Source organism: Oncorhynchus tshawytscha, linkage group LG13, assembly GCF_018296145.1.
Source record: "Oncorhynchus tshawytscha isolate Ot180627B linkage group LG13, Otsh_v2.0, whole genome shotgun sequence".
In the NCBI taxonomy this organism is placed as follows: Eukaryota; Metazoa; Chordata; class Actinopteri; order Salmoniformes; family Salmonidae; genus Oncorhynchus; species Oncorhynchus tshawytscha.
The window spans coordinates 5,544,049-5,562,736 of record NC_056441.1 but is presented as its reverse complement, the minus strand read 5'-3'; the positions used below and the strand labels follow the sequence as shown (position 1 = coordinate 5,562,736).

The following is an 18,688-nucleotide window of genomic DNA, read 5'->3' as shown; positions in this document are numbered from 1 at the left end:
GACCAGCTAGATCTACTGTCTCTATGATATTATGACAGACCAGCTTGATCTACTGTCTCTGACAGACCAGCTTGATCTACTGTCTCTATTATAATATATAAGATTATCTACTGTCTCATGACAGACCAGCTAGATCTACTGTCTCTATTATATTATACAGACAGACCAGTCTCATATTATGACAGACCAGCTATCTACTGTTTATATAGCCCTTCTAATATATTATGACAGACCAGCTGATCTACTGTCTCTATTATAATATATAAGATACCAGCTAGATCTACTGTCTCATATTATGACAGACCAGCTAGATCTACTGTCTCTATTATATTATTACAGACCAGCTAGATCTACTGTCTCATATTATGACAGACCAGCTTGATCTACTGTCTCTATTATAATATGACAGACCAGCTCGATCTACTGTCTCTATTATATTATGACAGACCAGCTAGATCTACTGTCTCTATTAGAACATGACAGACCTGCAAGATCTACTGTCTCTATTATAATATGACAGATTATAATATGACCATTATATTATGAATGACCAGCTAGATCTACTGTCTCTATTATATTATGACAGACCAGCTTGATCTACTGTCTCTATTATATTATGAATGACCAGCTAGATCTACTGTCTCTATTATATTATGACAGACCAGCTTGATCTACTGTCTCTATTATAATATGACAGACCAGCTAGATCTACTGTCTCTATTATATTATGACTGACCAGCTAGGTAACAGAATTCAGTAGATATATTAGTGAAACCCAGGCTACCTAAGTATGAATCTCAATCAGAGACAACTGATGACACCTGCCTCTTATTGAGAACCATACTAGGCCGAAACATAGAAATCCCCAAATCTTAGAAAAACAAACATAGACTGCCCACGCCAACTCATGCACTGACCATACTAAATAAATACAAAACAAAGGAAATAAAAGTCAGAACGTGACACAGTCAGTCAGTATGGGAACGTGATCATTGCACCCAAGATTGAGCTCCAACTGGCTGGGCAGTTAGTTGGTAGCCTAAATTGTGCCTAATGTTACTGCTGTTCCTGAAACCATTGACATGCGTTAGCCTACTGTAACTACAGAGAGAGAGGGCGTGTGTGTTAATGTTGGGCGATTGTGTACAAGCCTACATCGCCCGATTGCGCCCCATAGCGATCCTCAATAGTCATCACTATTGGGGGGGGTCTTTCTCATGGCTACTCATGTATTTCCATGGAAATATGTTAATTTGGAAAGTAATAAATATCTAGAGATTTTTTTAAGCATTCATGATTTGCGTAAATGTCAATATATTTGTACTCTTGTTTAAAATACGAAATGGTATTACATTTGGTGAAGAGCACATTGTGACTTGTTTAGGACTCGAAACTCAAAAGTTAGGACTTGAAACCTAACTTGATACTTGACGATCTTGACTTGAGACTGACTTGTGACTTGTTAAACAATGACTTGGTCCTACCTCTGGAGAGGGGTGTGGCCAGAATGGGAACAAATTAGTCATAGAGGGCAAAAATAGCAAGGGGGGGGGGGCAGAGTCATGTATGAGCTACGTGTAACCTTTATATACCTAGGCAAGTCAATTAAGAACAAATTCCTATTTACAATGACTGCCACACCCGAGCGACGCTGGGCCAATTGTGCGGCACCCTATGGGACTCCCAATCACGACCAAAGTCCAAAACGAACAAAAACATCACAAGATGTCACCATAATATATGCACAAACTCTTAAGGAACTGTTTCGGCTGGGAAGCATGAATACACCTTTATAGGTCCAGTGAAACACCTGTCTCCTTCTATCTGTGATAACGGTGGTATTAGCTGACATTCTCCGTATGACTTGTGTTTTTAGAGTAGAGGAGATCAATCAGGAAAAGGTTATTTATTAAGAAGACCTAGGAGCTCCATATAACAGAGCTCTGTTAACGCACCCAATGCGACATTTTTACACGCCACCTGGTGGCGATGGAAAAGCGCTGACGCGTCGATCTATGTCTCTGAAATCGATTGCTCTCCTTTGCTGTCTGGTGGAGTCGATCCCAGATATCCACTCGCCGCTGATGCAACACATTGACAGGTTCCACTCGGTTTATACATCGACCTCAAGTGTTAATTAAGACATTAACTCTAAGGTAAAAAAAATAAAAAAATGGAATTGTCTATAGCTAGTATGATTTTTTTTTTTTTCTCCAGACGACGGTTTTATATATGATTTTTAAAGTGTCAACAACTCAAGTATTGTGTTTTAGACAACCAGTTCGGTACAAATGGTTAGCCAAATGCTAAGTTAGCGCTTAGCATGGATGGTTCAGTCACTCTCAACGTGTCAGTAATAGCCAGCTCAGTTGTCACTGGCATCACTAACTGAAGTTGCTAACTAACTAGTTATTTAGCCAGGCGACCAGTGACTGAATTCTGCTTGATACAAAACTACTCTAAAAAATATACTTATCTAGCTAGCTAGCTAAAGACGATAGATGTCTAGCCTACATAATGACTGTTTACTTTGCTAACTTGATAGCTAGGTCAGCTATCAACCTGTCAAAAACAATGTGTCGTCTAGCTAACGTTAGATAGCTCATAAGCAGTCACAGGTTTTGCGTCCCAAACATCACCATATTCCCTATGGGCCATGGTCAAAAGGAGTGCACTATATAGGGAATGGAGCGCCATTTTGGATGTACACCCTGACTCATATACTCAGTGACTGTGCCAACCACCTCCTGTTCTTCTCTCTCCTCTGTGTAGGAGCGAGGCACCATGGGAGAACAGCTGAGCCCAGATGAGAAGCTTCACCTCATCACTAGGAACCTTCAGGTTAGTCTCTCTCTCTCTCTCTCTCTGTCTCTGTCTCTGTCTCTCTCTCTGTCTCTCTCTCTGTCTCTCTCTCTGTCTCTCTCTCTGTCTCTCTCTCTGTCTCTGTCTCTCTGTCTCTGTCTCTGTCTCTCTCTCTCTCTCTCTCTCTGTCTCTCTGTCTCTGTCTCTCTGTCTCTGTCTCTGTCTCTCTCTCTCTCTCTGTCTCTCTGTCTCTCTCTGTCTCTCTGTCTCTGTGTCTCTCTGTCTCTCTCTCTGTCTCTCTGTCTCTGTCTCTCTGTCTCTGTCTCTCTGTCTCTGATAATATATAAAGTGAAATCTCTCTGTCTCTGTTTCAAAACTCTCTCTCTGTCTCTCTGTCTCTGTCTCTCTGTCTCTGTCAATCTCTGTCTCTCTGTCTCTGTCTGTCTGTCTCTGTCTCTCTGTCTCTGTCTCTCTGTCTCTGTCTCTCTGTGGAATCTCACCTCAGTCTCTGTCTCTGTCTCTCTCTCTCTCTCTCTGTCTCTGTCTCTCTGTCTCTGTCTCTCTGTCTCTGTCTCTCTCTCTGTCTCTGTTCTCTCTCTCTCTCTGTCTCTCAATTCAATTCAAGGGGCTTTATTGGCATGGGAAACATGTGTTAACATTGCCAAAGCAAGTGAGGTAGATAATATATAAAGTGAAAAACAACAAAAATTAACAGTAAACATTACACATACAGAAGTTTCAAAACAATAAAGACATTACAAATGTCATATTATATATATATACAGTGTTGTAACAATGTACAAATAGTTAAAGTACACAAGGGAAAATAAATATGGGTTGTATTTACAATGGTGTTTGTTCTTCACTGGTTGCCCTTTTCTGCTTGCTGCTGTGATGTCACAGCTGTGGAATTTCACCCAGTAGATGTGGGAATTCTTTCTCTTTCGTTCGTTCTCTCTTTCTCTCTCTAATGGTTGATGTTGTGTGTTATTTCAGGAGGTGCTTGGAGAAGAGAAGATAAAGCAGGTCCTGTCAGAGAGGGAACTGAAGGTGTACTGGGGAACTGCCACCACAGGAAAACCCCATGTTGCCTACTTCGTCCCCATGTCCAAGATTGCGGACTTCCTCAAGGCAGGGTGTGAGGTGAGATCTGCGTGTGTGTTTGATTCCCTCACTATTGTCCAGCCTATTTTGTAGTGATGGGGGGGGAATCGCTAGTTTCTTATTCTTATACTTTGACTCCCAAGTATCTATTTGTAAAAAAAATTATACAAATTAAACAAAGTGATTCTTTTTTTTCTATGTTGCATTAGCTAGTTAGTGTTAACTCGAGCTAAGGTTGCATTAGCTATTTGTAGATCTGTGTGTGTCTGTCTAACTCTCCCGCCGACCCCCTCCCCAGGTGACCATCCTGTTTGCAGACCTGCACGCGTTCCTGGACAACATGAAGGCTCCCTGGGAGCTGCTGGAGCTGAGGGTCCAGTACTACGAGCAGGTGATCAAGGCCATGTTGGAGAGTATCGGGGTGCCGTTGGACAAACTCAAGTTCATCAAAGGGACAGACTTCCAACTCAGCAGGTTAGTGGTCAGGCTCAGTAGTTTCTCTTTCTGGGAAAGAGAAGAAGAAGAAGAACACAAGATGTCGCTGCTCTGGTTTTATAGAAGCTGTTCTCATCGTCTTCAACGCACTTTGAAGAATATGGAGAAGGACAGTTAGTGATGCGGCAGAGTAGCCTAGTGGTTAGAGCGTTGGACTAGTAACCGGAAGGTTGCAAGTTCAAACCCCCCGAGCTGACAAGGTACCAATCTGTCATTCTGCCCCTGAACAGGCAGTTAACCCACTGTTCCTAGGCCGTCATTGAAAATAAGAATTGGTTCTTAACTGACTTGCCTAGTTAAATAAAGGTCAAATAAAAATAAATAAATTCATTCACAAGACCATTACGCAAACATCTATTTTCACTGTTTTTCACTGTCTTGTGATATTTTGTAATTGTATGATGGTTGTCATGGTTACATTTTATTTTATTTTATAAAAAATGGATGGGTTAGGGTTATATATATATATTTTTTTATATATATTTTTTAAATTTATTTTGCATTTTAGTTCAGGACTAGACTCAAATCTTTGTCAGGGGAAACCAGTCCATAGTGTTTAGATGTCAAAGTCGTTGCTCGTTTGATGTACCTACGTATGCCCTCTGCCTGTCTCTCTCCCTTAGAGAGTACACTCTGGACGTGTATCGTCTGTCGTCCATGGTAACGGAACATGATGCTAAGAAGGCTGGAGCCGAGGTGGTTAAACAGGTGGACCACCCTCTACTCAGTGGTCTGCTCTACCCGGGACTACAGGTAATAACATGGTTATAACACCCTCAGTGGTCTGCTCTACCCGGGACTACAGGTAATAACATGGTTATAACACCCTCTACTCAGTGGTCTGCTCTACCCTGGACTACAGGTAATAACATGGTTATAACACCCTCTACTCAGTGGTCTGCTCTACCCTGGACTACAGGTAATAACATGGTTATAACACCCTCAGTGGTCTGCTCTACCCGGGACTACAGGTAATAACATGGTTATAACACCCTCAGTGGTCTGCTCTACCCGGGACTACAGGTAATAACATGGTTATAACACCCTCTACTCAGTGGTCTGCTCTACGGGTAATAACATGGTTATAACACCCTCAGTGGTCTGCTCTACCCTGGACTACAGGTATTAACATGGTTATAACACCCTCAGTGGTCTGCTCTACCCTGGACTACGGGTAATAACATGGTTATAACACCCTCAGTGGTCTGCTCTACCCTGGACTACAGGTAATAACATGGTTATAACACCCTCAGTGGTCTGCTCTACCCTGGACTACGGGTATTAACATGGTTATAACACCCTCAGTGGTCTGCTCTACCCTGGACTACAGGTAATAACATGGTTATAACAGGGTTGTAACCCATTTCCCCGTCTGTCTTTTAGGCTCTGGATGAGGAGTATCTGAAAGTTGATGCCCAGTTTGGGGGAGTCGATCAGAGGAAGATCTTCACCCTGGCTGAGAAGGTACCCTGAACCTTCTGACCTGTTCATCAACTGGCAGCACTGAGAGACCTGTTTTTACATTCACTTAATTCATTGGTCAACTGGGAAATAAGTTTTGCATAATGTATGAATTCTGAAAATATACCTCCCTCCTTCCCTCTGTCTCTCTCCCTCCATCTCTTCCTTCCCTCCGTCTCTCTCCCTCCATCTCTTCCTTCCCTCCGTCTCTCTCCCTCCATCTCTTCCTTCCCTCTGTCTCTCTCCCTCCATCTCTTCCTTCCCTCCGTCTCTCTCCCTCCATCTCTTCCTTCCCTCCGTCTCTCTCCCTCCATCTCTTCCTTCCCTCCGTCTCTCTCCCTCCATCTCTTCCTTCCCTCCGTCTCTCTCCCTCCATCTCTTCCTTCCCTCCGTCTCTCCCTCCATCTCTTCCTTCCCTCCGTCTCTCTCCCTCCATCTCTTCCTTCCCTCCGTCTCTCTCCCTCCATCTCTTCCTTCCCTCCGTCTCTCTCCCTCCATCTCTTCCTTCCCTCCGTCTCTCTCCCTCCATCTCTTCCTTCCCTCCGTCTCTCCCTCCATCTCTTCCTTCCCTCCGTCTCTCTCCCTCCATCTCTTCCTTCCCTCCGTCTCTCTCCCTCCATCTCTTCCTTCCCTCCGTCTCTCTCCCTCCATCTCTTCCTTCCCTCCGTCTCTCTCCCTCCATCTCTTCCTTCCCTCTGTCTCTCTCCCTCCATCTCTTCCTTCCCTCTGTCTCTCTCCCTCCGTCTCTTCTTCCCTTCCTTCTCTGTCTCTCCCTCCCTCCATCTCTTCCTTCTCTGTCTCTCTCTCCCTCCATCTCTTCCTTCCCTCCGTCTCTGCCTCCCTCCATCTCTTCCTTCTCTGTCTCTCTCCCTCCCTCCATCTCTTCCTTCCTCTGTCTCTCTCTCCCTCCCTCCATCTCTTCCTTCCCTCCGTCTCTCTCCCTCCATCTCTTCCTTCCCTCCGTCTCTCTCCCTCCATCTCTTCCTTCCCTCCGTCTCCCTCCCTCCATCTCTTCCTTCCCTCCGTCTCCCTCCAGTACCTGCCCTCTCTGGGCTATGCTAAGCGGTCCCATCTGATGAACCCCATGGTACCAGGACTGACTGGAGCTAAGATGAGTTCTTCAGAGGAGGTGAGTGTCCCAATCCTTTAATGTTTATAAATCATCTCTTCCTCTTCTTTTGGAGGTAATATATTGTTTTAACCAATCCAAAACTAACACAGCCTGTGGGTTGTATTTATTACCACAAACAGTAGCAAAGCCTTTTGCAACAGAAAATGAACATTTCTTATTGGACAAGTTCAGGTAGGGCTTTCCCCGTTTGTTCGTTTTCTTCCGGTTGGTTCATAATGAACATGGCCCTGTGTGTTTCCTGTTGACCTTTGTAGGAGTCTAAGATTGACCTCCTGGACAGGAAGGAAGATGTGAAGAAGAAGCTGAAGAAGGCTTTCTGTGAGCCGGGCAACATTGAGAACAACGGAGTCCTCTCATTTGTTAAACATGTCCTCTTCCCACTCGTAGGAGGTGAGTAATCCCCCCTCTTCCTCCTGTTCTGTCCACTTCCTCCTCTCTCCTGTTCTGTCCACTTCCTCCTCTCTCCTGTTCTGTCCTCGTCCTCCTCTCTCCTGTTCTGTCCTCTTCCTCTCTCCTGTTCTGTCCACTTCCTCCTCTCTCCTGTTCTGTCCTCTTCCTCCTCTCTCCTGTTCTGTCCCTCTTCCTCCTCTCTCCTGTTCTGTCCACTTCCTCCTCTCTCCTGTTCTGTCCACTTCCTCCTCTCTCCTGTTCTGTCCTCTTCCTCCTCTCTCCTGTTCTGTCCTCTTCCTCCTCTCTCCTGTTCTGTCCTCTTCCTCCTCTCTCCTGTTCTGTCCTCCTCTCTCCTGTTCTGTCCTCCTCTCTCCTGTTCTGTCCTCCTCTCTCCTGTTCTGTCCTCCTCTCTCCTGTTCTGTCCACTTCCTCCTCTCTCCTGTTATGTCCTCTTCCTCCTCTCTCCTGTTATGTCCTCTTCCTCCTCTCTCCTGTTATGTCCTCGTCCTCCTCTCTCCTGTTCTGTCCTCGTCCTCGTCTCTCCTGTCCTCCTCCCCCTGTCGTCCTTCCTGTTCCAGGCACCACTAGAGTCAGCATGTCTGTGTTGCGTCTCTTTCAGAGTTCTCCATCAAAAGAGACCCCAAGTTCGGAGGAGACAAAACCTACACAGACTTTGAGGAAGTGGAGAAAGAATTTGGCGAAGAGGTACGTACGTATATGTTGTATGACCACTGTTGTTGGCCCATCATGCATTGGTTTGACCTCTAACCTCTGCCGTCTAGCTGATCCATCCAGGTGACCTGAAGGCGGGCGTGGAGGTGGCCCTTAACAAGCTGCTCGACCCAATCAGGAAGAAGTTTGAGTCTCCAGAGCTTCGTAAACTCTCCAGCACGGCCTATCCAGACCCGTCAAAGAACAGTTAGTAGAACCCACTGTTACCAACTCTCACCGTCATATACCTCAAGGCTCCCTAAAGTAGACCTATAGGAGACTGTTCCTCCTGACCCTTGACCCTGTGTCCCCCTGTCAGAGGGAGCAGGGTAGGGGAACCCTAAAGTAGACCTATAGGAGACTGTTCCTCCTGACCCTTGACCCTGTCCCCCCCTGTCAGAGGGAGCAGGGAAGGGGAACCCTAAAGTAGACCTATAGGAGACTGTTCCTCCTGACCCTTGACCCTGTGTCCCCTGTCAGAGGGAGCAGGGTAGGGGAACCCTAAAGTAGACCTATAGGAGACTGTTCCTCCTCCTGACCCTTGACCCTGTGTCCCCCTGTCAGAGGGAGCAGGGTAGGGGAACCCTAAAGTAGACCTATAGGAGACTGTTCCTCCTGACCCTTGACCCTGTGTCCCCCTGTCAGAGGGAGCAGGGAAGGGGAACCCTAAAGTAGACCTATAGGAGACTGTTCCTCCTGACCCTTGACCCTGTGTCCCCCTGTCAGAGGGAGCAGGGAAGGGGAACCCTAAAGTAGACCTATAGGAGACTGTTCCTCCTGACCCTTGACCCTGTCCCCCCCTGTCAGAGGGAGCAGGGAAGGGGAACCCTAAAGTAGACCTATAGGAGACTGTTCCTCCTGACCCTTGACCCTGTGTCCCCCTGTCAGAGGGAGCAGGGAAGGGGAACCCTAAAGTAGACCTATAGGAGACTGTTCCTCCTGACCCTTGACCCTGTGTCCCCCTGTCAGAGGGAGCAGGGAAGGGGACCCCTAAAGTAGACCTATAGGAGACTGTTCCTTCTGACCCTTGACCCTGTGTGTCTCTGTGTCCCCCTGTCAGAGGGAGCAGGGAAGGGGAACCCTAAAGTAGACCTATAGGAGACTGTTCCTCCTGACCCTTGACCCTGTGTCCCCTGTCAGAGGGAGCAGGGAAGGGGAACCCTAAAGTAGACCTATAGGAGACTGTTCCTCCTGACCCTTGACCCTGTGTCCCCTGTCAGAGGGAGCAGGGTAGGGAACCCTAAAGTAGACCTATAGGAGACTGTTCCTCCTGACCCTTGACCCTGTGTCCCCTGTCAGAGGGAGCAGGGTAGGGGAACCCTAAAGTAGACCTATAGGAGACTGTTCCTCCTGACCCTTGACCCTGTGTCCCCCTGTCAGAGGGAGCAGGGTAGGGGAACCCTAAAGTAGACCTATAGGAGACTGTTCCTCCTGACCCTTGACCCTGTGTCCCCCTGTCAGAGGGAGCAGGGAAGGGGACCCCTAAAGTAGACCTATAGGAGACTGTTCCTTCTGACCCTTGACCCTGTGTGTCTCTGTGTTCTCCTGTCAGAGGGAGCAGGGAAGGTGACCCCTAAAGTAGACCTATAGGAGACTGTTCCTTCTGACCCTTGACCCTGTGTGTCTCTGTGTCCCCCTGTCAGAGGGAGCAGGGAAGGGGAACCCTAAAGTAGACCTATAGGAGACTGTTCCTCCTGACCCTTGACCCTGTGTCCCCTGTCAGAGGGAGCAGGGAAGGGGAACCCTAAAGTAGACCTATAGGAGACTGTTCCTCCTGACCCTTGACCCTGTGTCCCCCTGTCAGAGGGAGCAGGGAAGGGGAACCCTAAAGTAGATCTATAGGAGACTGTTCCTCCTGACCCTTGACCCTGTGTCCCCCTGTCAGAGGGAGCAGGGTAGGGGAACCCTAAAGTAGACCTATAGGAGACTGTTCCTCCTGACCCTTGACCCTGTGTCCCCCTGTCAGAGGGAGCAGGGAAGGGGAACCCTAAAGTAGACCTATAGGAGACTGTTCCTCCTGACCCTTGACCCTGTGTCCCCCTGTCAGAGGGAGCAGGGTAGGGGAACCCTAAACTAGACCTATAGGAGACTGTTCCTCCTGACCCTTGACCCTGTGTCCCCCTGTCAGAGGGAGCAGGGTCCAAATGGGGAACCCTAAAGTAGACCTATAGGAGACTGTTCCTCCTGACCCTTGACCCTGTGTCCCCCTGTCAGAGGGAGCAGGGAAGGGGAACCCTAAAGTAGACCTATAGGAGACTGTTCCTCCTGACCCTTGACCCTGTGTCCCCCTGTCAGAGGGAGCAGGGTAGGGGAACCCTAGACCTATAGGAGACTGTTCCTCCTGACCCTTGACCCTGTGTCCCCTGTCAGAGGGAGCAGGGAAGGGGACCCCTAAAGTAGACCTATAGGAGACTGTTCCTTCTGACCCTTGACCCTGTGTGTCTCTGTGTCCCCTGTCAGAGGGAGCAGGGAAGGGGACCCCTAAAGTAGACCTATAGGAGACTGTTCCTTCTGACCCTTGACCCTGTGTGTCTCTGTCCCCCTGTCAGAGGGAGCAGGGAAGGGGAACCCTAAAGTAGACCTATAGGAGACTGTTCCTCCTGACCCTTGACCCTGTGTCCCCCTGTCAGAGAGCAGGGAAGGGGAACCCTAAAGTAGACTTATAGGAGACTGTTCCTCCTGACCCTTGACCCTGTGTCCCCCTGTCAGAGGGAGCAGGGAAGGGGAACCCTAAAGTAGACTTATAGGAGACTTTTCCTCCTGACCCTTGACCCTGTGTGTCTCTGTGTCCCCCTGTCAGAGGGAGCAGGGAAGGGGAACCCTAAAGTAGCAGAAGAGGATGAGCTGGTTCCCTCCAGACTGGACATCAGGGTGGGCAAGGTCATCAGTGTGGAGAAGGTACTCATTCACTCATTAATTCATTCATTCACTCATTAGTTTATTCACTCATTCATTAGTTCATTTATCCTTATTTAAACTTGGAAGACCCTTTTTTTGAGAGAAATGCTGAATTCCAAATGGTGGAAATCCCCCCTCCCAGCCTATCAGAGCAAGACGAGGAGAAATTACTGATTTAGATCCAATCTTTCATCAGAATAGGCTCGGGGGATTTGGGATTCAGCAAATCATCTCTAATTTCCTTTCCTTCTCTTCACTGATTGGTCTTTCTCTCTGCCTGTCCTCGCCTCCCTCAGCATCCAGATGCTGATTCGCTGTACCTGGAGAAGATAGACGTCGGAGAGGCGGAGCCAAGGACGGTGGTGAGCGGCCTGGTGGCCTACGTTTCCCAGGAGGCCTTGCAGGACAGGCTGGTGTTGTTGCTATGCAACCTGAAGCCCCAGAAGATGAGGGGGGTAGAGTCCCAAGCCATGCTGCTCTGTGCCTCCATGTGAGTCTTTCCCTCCTTTTCTCCTCCTCTCTTCCTGCCTTCCTACGTACCGGTACTCCTTCCTTTGTCTTTTCTCCTGTCCCCCTGCTTCTCTCTCTCTCTCCTTTCTCTTCTCTCTCCTTTCTCTTCTCTCTCCTTTCTCTTCTCTCTCCTTTCTCTTCTCTCTCCTTTCTCTTCTCTCTCTCTCTGTTCCTCTCTTCTCTCTCCTCTCTCCTCTCTTCTCTTTCTCTCTCTGTTCCTCTCTCCTCTCTTCTCTCTCCTCTCTCTCCTCTCTTCCTCCTCTCTCTCTCTCTCCTCTCTCTTCTCTCTCCTGTCTCTCCTCTCTCTCTCTCTCTGTCTTCTCTCTCTCTCTGTTCCTCTCCCCTCTCTTCTTCGTTCCTCTCTCCCCTCTCTCTCTTCTCTCTCCTATCTTCTCTGTTCCTCTCCTCTCTTCTCTCTCTCCTCTCTCCTCTGTTCCTCTCTTCTTCCTCTCTCTCTGTTCCTCTCTCTTTTCTCTCTTCTCTCTGTTCCTCTCTCTCTTTTCCTCTCCCTCTCTTCTCGTTCCTCTCTCCTCTCTTCTCTCTCATATCTCTGCTCCTCTCCTCTCTTCTCTCTCCTCTCTTCTTCTCTCTCTCTCTTCTCTCTCTCTCTCTCTCTCTCTCTCTCTCTTCTCTCTCTCCTCTCTTCTCTCCTCTCTTCTTCTCTCCTCTCCTCTCTCTCCTCTCTTCTCTCTCTCTCTTCTTCTCTCTCTCCTCTCTCTCCTCTCTTCTCTCCTCTCTTCTTCTCTCCTCTCCTCTCTCTCCTCTCTCCTCTCTTCTCTCTTTCTCTCCTCTCTTCTTCTCTCCTCTCTTCTTCTCTCCTCTCTTCTTCTCTCCTCTCCTCTCTCTCCTCTCTTCTCTTCTCTCTCTCCTCTCTCCTCTCTTCTCTCCCTCTTCCTCTCTTCTCTCCCTCTCTCCTGAATCTTCTCTCTTCTCTCTCTCTCTCTCTGTTCCTCTCCTCTCTTCTCTTTCTCTCTCTGTTCCTCTCTCCTCTCTTCTCTCTTCTCTCTCCTCTCTTCTCTCAGTGTTCTCTCTCCTCTTCTCTCTTCTCTCTTCTCTCTCCTCTCTTCTCTCTTCTCTCTCCTCTCTCTTCTCTTCTCTCTCTCTCTGTTCCTCTCTTCTCTCTCTGTTCCTCTCTCCTCTCTTCTCTCTTCTCTCCTCTCTCTCTCTGTTCCTCTCTCTTCTCTCTCTCTCTCTGTTCCTCTCTCTCTCTGTTCCTCTCTCTCTCTGTTCCTCTCTTCTCTCTCCTCTCTGTTTCTCTCTCTTTCTCTGTTTCTGTCTCTCTGTGTGTGTCACCGGACACAGCCCACCCATTTCCTCATCCATCACTTCCTGACTTCTGACTCTCTTCTCTCTGATTGGCTGTTAACCCAGTGAGGGGGATCCCAGAAGAGTGGAGCCTCTTGACCCCCCTGAGGGGTCGTCACCCGGGGAACGGGTGTTCGTTGAGGGGTACGAGACGGGCAAGCCAGACGACAAACTAAACCCAAAGAAAAAGCTGTGGGAGAAACTACAGGTATGTCTGAATGACCCCTAGCCTGTTTTTTCTTAAAATGACAGATCAATAAATGACAATGTTATTTCAGCTAGTTGGAGAGAATTGCAGTTCATTTCGCTGATCTGTTCCACTTGTTTCCAACGCCTAACACTGCAATATTTTGCTACTTGCTAGTGAACGTCCATTTCAGAGTATATTAGATGTTTCTCTCTCTCTCCAGGTGGACCTGAAGGTGTCTCTCTCTCTCTCCGGGTGGACCTGAAGGTGTCTCTCTCTCTCTCTCTCTCTCTCTCTCCAGGTGGACCTGAAGATATCAGGATACTGAGGGTTTCTGTCTGTCTCTCTCTCCAGGTGGACCTGAAGGTGTCTCTCTCTCTCTCTCTCTCTCCAGGTGGACCTGAAGATATCAGGATACTGAGGGTTTCTGTCTGTCTCTCTCTCCAGGTGGACCTGAAGGTGTCTCTCTCTCTCTCCAGGTGGACCTGAAGATATCAGGATACTGAGGGTGTCTCTCTCTCTCCGGGTGGACCTGAAGGTGTCTCTCTCTCCAGGTGGACCTGAAGGTGTCAGGATACTGAGGGTTTCTGTCTGTCTCTCTCTCCAGGTGGACCTGAAGGTGTCTCTCTCTCTCTCTCTCTCTCCAGGTGGACCTGAAGATATCAGGATACTGAGGGTTTCTGTCTGTCTCTCTCTCCAGGTGGACCTGAAGGTGTCTCTCTCTCTCTCCAGGTGGACCTGAAGATATCAGGATACTGAGGGTGTCTCTCTCTCTCCGGGTGGACCTGAAGGTGTCTCTCTCTCTCTCCAGGTGGACCTGAAGGTGTCAGGATACTGAGGGTGTCTCTCTCTCTCCGGGTGGACCTGAAGGTGTCAGGATACTGAGGGTTTCTGTCTGTCTCCAGGTGGACCTGAAGGTGTCTCTCTCTCTCTCTCCAGGTGGACCTGAAGGTGTCAGGATACTGAGGGTTTCTGTCTGTCTGTCTCTCTCTCTCCAGGTGGACCTGAAGGTGTCAGGACAGTGTGTAGCCCAGTGGCAGGACAAACACCTGATGACCAAACTGGGACACATCACCTGTAAAACACTGAAGGGAGGCAACATCAGCTAAGAGACACACTGTCAATCCCTTGATGCGCTCTCTACTTGCCCAGCTTACCTTCCCCAGAGAACCTCCACACACGTCACCACGGCAACGTCACTCTCTCTTCCTGACCGGAGAACTAATCATTCATATTAATAATAATACCTTGATCAATCTAACGTGGCGATCTGGGTTTAAATAAAACGGTCTTATTTACTATCGATATTTCTGCTGTGTTTTCCCCTCCTGATGTTTAAGTAATCGTATGGCTCTGTAATTCTTGAAGTTATTGTCTATCTCCGTCCGGTGCCCTCTGTTTTTATACACATAGTTTCATGTGGTCTGGGGAAATTCTTTGAGGAAAATACGGAACGACGTTGGTCGTGACCTATTAACCTAGAGAGACACGTCGGCGAGTCATCAACAGTCTCTACTGTCTCTAACCATGTCTTAGATCATTCACCTAGGACCTATCCTTTAGTGCCGAAATCTATTGCGTTGGGATGAGAATGCTAGTGGGATGTGATAACGGTTGAATCGGCAGGTTATACCGGTCCTTTCCTGTGGAAACGCTGTCATTGCTCTTATGTCATCATCATCATCATCATCTGGAAATGAAATAAACTGGTTGAATTCAGTGGTTGTCTTCCTTCTGCAGTGTCCTCTGGACTCAGACGTCACCCTCCAGTCGTGGCCAGACCGTGCAAAAGATCTGCCCGTTAAACAATGTGTTGTGAGATGTGTTTGAAATCTGATGCTGTGAAAACATTTCTTTGTATTGACAGTGAAAGCTTAAACCAGTTCTATATCCCTTAAACCAGTTCTATATCCCTTAAACCAGTTCTATATCCCTTAAACCAGTTCTATATCACTTAAACCAGTTATATCACTTAAACCAGTTCTATATCCCTTAAACCAGTTCTATATCACTTAAACCAGTTCTATATCCCTTAAACCAGTTCTATATCCCTTAAACCAGTTCTATATCCCTTAAACCAGTTCTATATCCCTTAAACCAGTTCTATATCCCTTAAGCCAGTTCTATATCCCTTAAGCCAGTTCTATATCCCTTAAACCAGTTCTATATCCCTTAAACCAGTTCTATATCCCTTAAACCAGTTCTATATCACTTAATAAATCATTTAAACCAGTTCTATATCACTTAATAAATCATTTAAACCAGTTCTATATCTCTTAAATAATTTAAACCAGTTCTATATCATTTAAACCAGTTGTATATCATTTAAACCAGTTCCATGTAATTTAAATCATTTAAAACCAGTTCTATATCACTTAAATCATTTAAACCAGTTCAATATCATTTAAACCAGTTCTATATCATTTAAACCAGTTCTATATCACTTAAACCAGTTCTATATCATTTAAACCAGTTCTATATCATTTAAACCAGTTCCATGTAATTTAAATCATTTAAAACCAGTTCTATATCACTTAAATCATTTAAACCAGTTCAATATCATTTAAACCAGTTCTATATCATTTAAACCAGTTCTATATCATTTAAACCAGTTCTATATCACTTAAACCAGTTCTATATCATTTAAACCAGTTCTATATCATTTAAACCAGTTCCATGTAATTTAAATCATTTAAAACCAGTTCTATATCACTTAAATCATTTAAACCAGTTCAATATCATTTAAACCAGTTCTATATCATTTAAACCAGTTCTATATCACTTAAACCAGTTCTATATCATTTAAACCAGTTCTATATCATTTAAACCAGTTCCATGTAATTTAAATCATTTAAAACCAGTTCTATATCTTAAATCATTTAAACCAGTTCAATATCATTTAAACCAGTTCTATATCATTTAAACCAGTTCTATATCACTTAAACCAGTTCTATATCTTAAATCATTTAAACCAGTTCAATATCATTTAAACCAGTTCTATATCATTTAAACCAGTTCTATATCACTTAAACCAGTTCTATATCATTTAAACCAGTTCTATATCATTTAAACCAGTTCCATGTAATTTAAATCATTTAAAACCAGTTCTATATCACTTAAATCATTTAAACCAGTTCAATATCATTTAAACCAGTTCTATATCATTTAAACCAGTTCTATATCATTTAAACCAGTTCTATATCATTTAAACCAGTTCTATATCACTTAAATCATTTAAACCAGTTCAATATCATTTAAACCAGTTCTATATCATTTAAACCAGTTCTATATCACTTAAACCAGTTCTATATCACTTAAATAATTTAAACCAGTTCTATATCATTTAAACCAGTTCTATATCATTTAAATAATTTAAACCAGTTCTATATCATTTAAACCAGTTCTATATCATTTAAACCAGTTCTATATCACTTAAACCAGTTCTGTATCATTTAAACCTGTTCTGTATCATTTAAACCAGTGGTTTGGCATTTCCACACAGTCACCCAACTGAAAAAAACACAAACTAATATGTGATTTGAAATACAATTTTTTTATAATCTTTTCATAACAAAGTAAATAACTTTTTCTTTCTTTGAATCAACAAAATGTTAGCCGTTTCCATGACGATAAGACGTGTGTGTCGTGTGCAGAGAGTCAAAAGAGAATCATTAGTTCCATGAGAAAAACATTTGTTGGACAAGGGCCGTTTTGTTGATTACCAACATGTCTTGTCACTGTGGAAAGACTGAGGGTGTCTCCCAAATTGCGCCCTATGAGTCCCGGTCAATAGAATAGAACTATATAGGGATTTAGGGCTCCATTCGGGCTAGATACCCCTAGGCTACTTCAAACAATGTGAAAGTAGGAATATACCATAAATGTTTAAAATACTTTATTTTCTGTTTTCTTTTTTTAAAGAAGAAACAAACACTTGTGAACTAAAGGCTCTATTCAGTGGCTAAAGCCCGAAGCGTAACAGATTGAGTGATACACATGTAAAGGCCGTTTCCAATACGGCCGATAACATGCGCCGTTTACTGTGAACGCAGTCGCCGCTAACATTACCGTGACATTTAAATCTATTATAAATGTAAATCTTTAAACGCTGTAACGCTGAACTTCAGAGTGGATAGAGTCCAGCCCTTTAGTCAGCGAAAGATACACAACCCCTCTCTCTTTAGTGTTTACTATTGGCCATTTATCTCTACTCAGTCTCATAGGTCCCCTGTTACCTATATAGTGTTTCAGATGTCCAGGTCCAAAGTAGTGCACTATGTAGGGAATAGGGTTCCATAGGGCTCTGGTCTAAAGTAGTGCACTATATAGGGAATAGGGCCCTGGTCTAAAGTAGTGCACTATATAGGGAATAGGGTTCCATAGGGCTCTGGTCTAAAGTAGTGCACTATATAGGGAATAGGGTTCCATAGGGCTCTGGTCTAAAGTAGTGCACTATATAGGGAATAGGGTTCTATAGGGCTCTGGTCTAAAGTAGTGCACTATATAGGGAATAGGGCCCTGGTCTAAAGTAGTGCACTATATAGGAAATAGGGTTCTATAGGGCTCTGGTCTAAAGTAGTGCACTATATAGGGAATAGGGCCCTGGTCTAAAGTAGTGCACTATATAGGGAATAGGGCCCTGGTCTAAAGTAGTGCACTATATAGGGAATAGGGTTCCATAGGGCTCTGGTCTAAAGTAGTGCACTATATAGGGAATAGGGTTCCATAGGGCTCTGGTCTAAAGTAGTGCACTATATAGGGAATAGGGCTCTGGTCTAAAGTAGTGCACTATATAGGGAATAGGGCCCTGGTCTAAAGTAGTGCACTATATAGGGAATAGGGCCCTGGTCTAAAGTAGTGCACTATATAGGGAATAGGGTTCTATAGGGCTCTGGTCTAAAGTGGTGCACTATATAGGGAATAGGGTGCCTTGTATCTGTAGTACTATAAGGAGACATATTTAGTACAGACTTGTGGATTTGATTGAATAAAACTGACTGTAAAATCTTATTAAAAAATAGACTGTTTCATACAAACAAACCATTTCTGACGAAACAGTTGAACTCAAACCAAGCTTGAATATTTGGTTGTAAACGTGTCGATGTTAATGATGCCGATACAGTATTAATAAGGAACGTTGTTGAAAAGGAACTTAAAGACACACGTAAAAAATAAAACATTAAAATACATGGTAACAGGGAGAACACCCATTGAATGGTGTCTGGTAACTATGAGGAATGGACATAGGGTGTTCTCTTCCTTGGGATTCCTCCAAAACGGAACCCTATTCTCTGGTCTAAAGTAGTGCACTATATATAGGGAATAGGGTTCCATAGGTCTCTGGTCTAAAGTAGTGCACTATATATAGGGAATAGGGTTCCATAGGTCTCTGGTCTAAAGTAGTGCACTATGCAGGGAATAGGGTTCCATAGGGTTCTGGTCTAAAGTAGTGCACTATATAGGGAATAGGGTTCCATAGGGCTCTGGTCTAAAGTAGTGCACTATATATAGGGAATAGGGTTCCATAGGGCTCTGGTCTAAAGTAGTGCACTATGCAGGGAATAGGGTTCCATAGGGCTCTGGTCTAAAGTAGTGCACTATGCAGGGAATAGGGTTCCATAGGGTTCTGGTCTAAAGTAGTGCACTATATAGGGAATAGGGTGCCATAGGGCTCTGGTCTAAAGTAGTGCACT

General features: G+C 45.3%; 1 protein-coding gene across 4 annotated transcripts; it reads left to right on the top strand.

Annotated features, from left to right (window-relative positions):
- The first annotated feature begins 2,026 nt into the window (after positions 1-2,026).
- Positions 2,027-14,714, top strand: yars1 (tyrosyl-tRNA synthetase 1). Of its 4 annotated transcripts, none has more exons than XM_042295082.1 (14): positions 2,027-2,156; positions 2,773-2,841; positions 3,799-3,945; positions 4,205-4,380; positions 5,025-5,154; positions 5,785-5,865; positions 6,899-6,991; positions 7,249-7,384; positions 8,004-8,089; positions 8,167-8,302; positions 10,896-10,993; positions 11,290-11,483; positions 12,875-13,016; positions 13,854-14,073. In XM_042295082.1, the coding sequence occupies exons 2-14, from the start codon at positions 2,785-2,787 to the stop codon at positions 13,878-13,880; spliced, it is 1,503 nt and encodes a 500-aa protein (XP_042151016.1). In that variant the 5' UTR covers positions 2,027-2,156; positions 2,773-2,784; the 3' UTR covers positions 13,881-14,073. The 4 variants fall into 4 exon arrangements, with proteins under 4 accessions (XP_042151016.1, XP_042151017.1, XP_042151015.1 ...); XM_042295083.1 differs by lacking the exon at positions 13,854-14,073 and adding an exon at positions 13,550-13,589; XM_042295081.1 differs by lacking the exon at positions 13,854-14,073 and adding an exon at positions 13,219-13,275.
- The last annotated feature ends 3,974 nt before the right edge of the window (positions 14,715-18,688 follow it).

What these genes read in the sequence shown, in the direction of transcription:
- yars1 (XM_042295080.1), top strand. Translation starts at nt 2,785, where the DNA reads ATGGGAGAACAGCTGAGCCCAGATGAGAAGCTTCACCTCATCACTAGG. An exon ending in TGCTCTACCCGGGACTACAG is followed by an intron (nt 5,155 to 5,784) that starts GTAATAACATGG and finishes TCTGTCTTTTAG; the next exon opens with GCTCTGGATGAGGAGTATCT. An exon ending in CCTCTTCCCACTCGTAGGAG is followed by an intron (nt 7,385 to 8,003) that starts GTGAGTAATCCC and finishes CGTCTCTTTCAG; the next exon opens with AGTTCTCCATCAAAAGAGAC.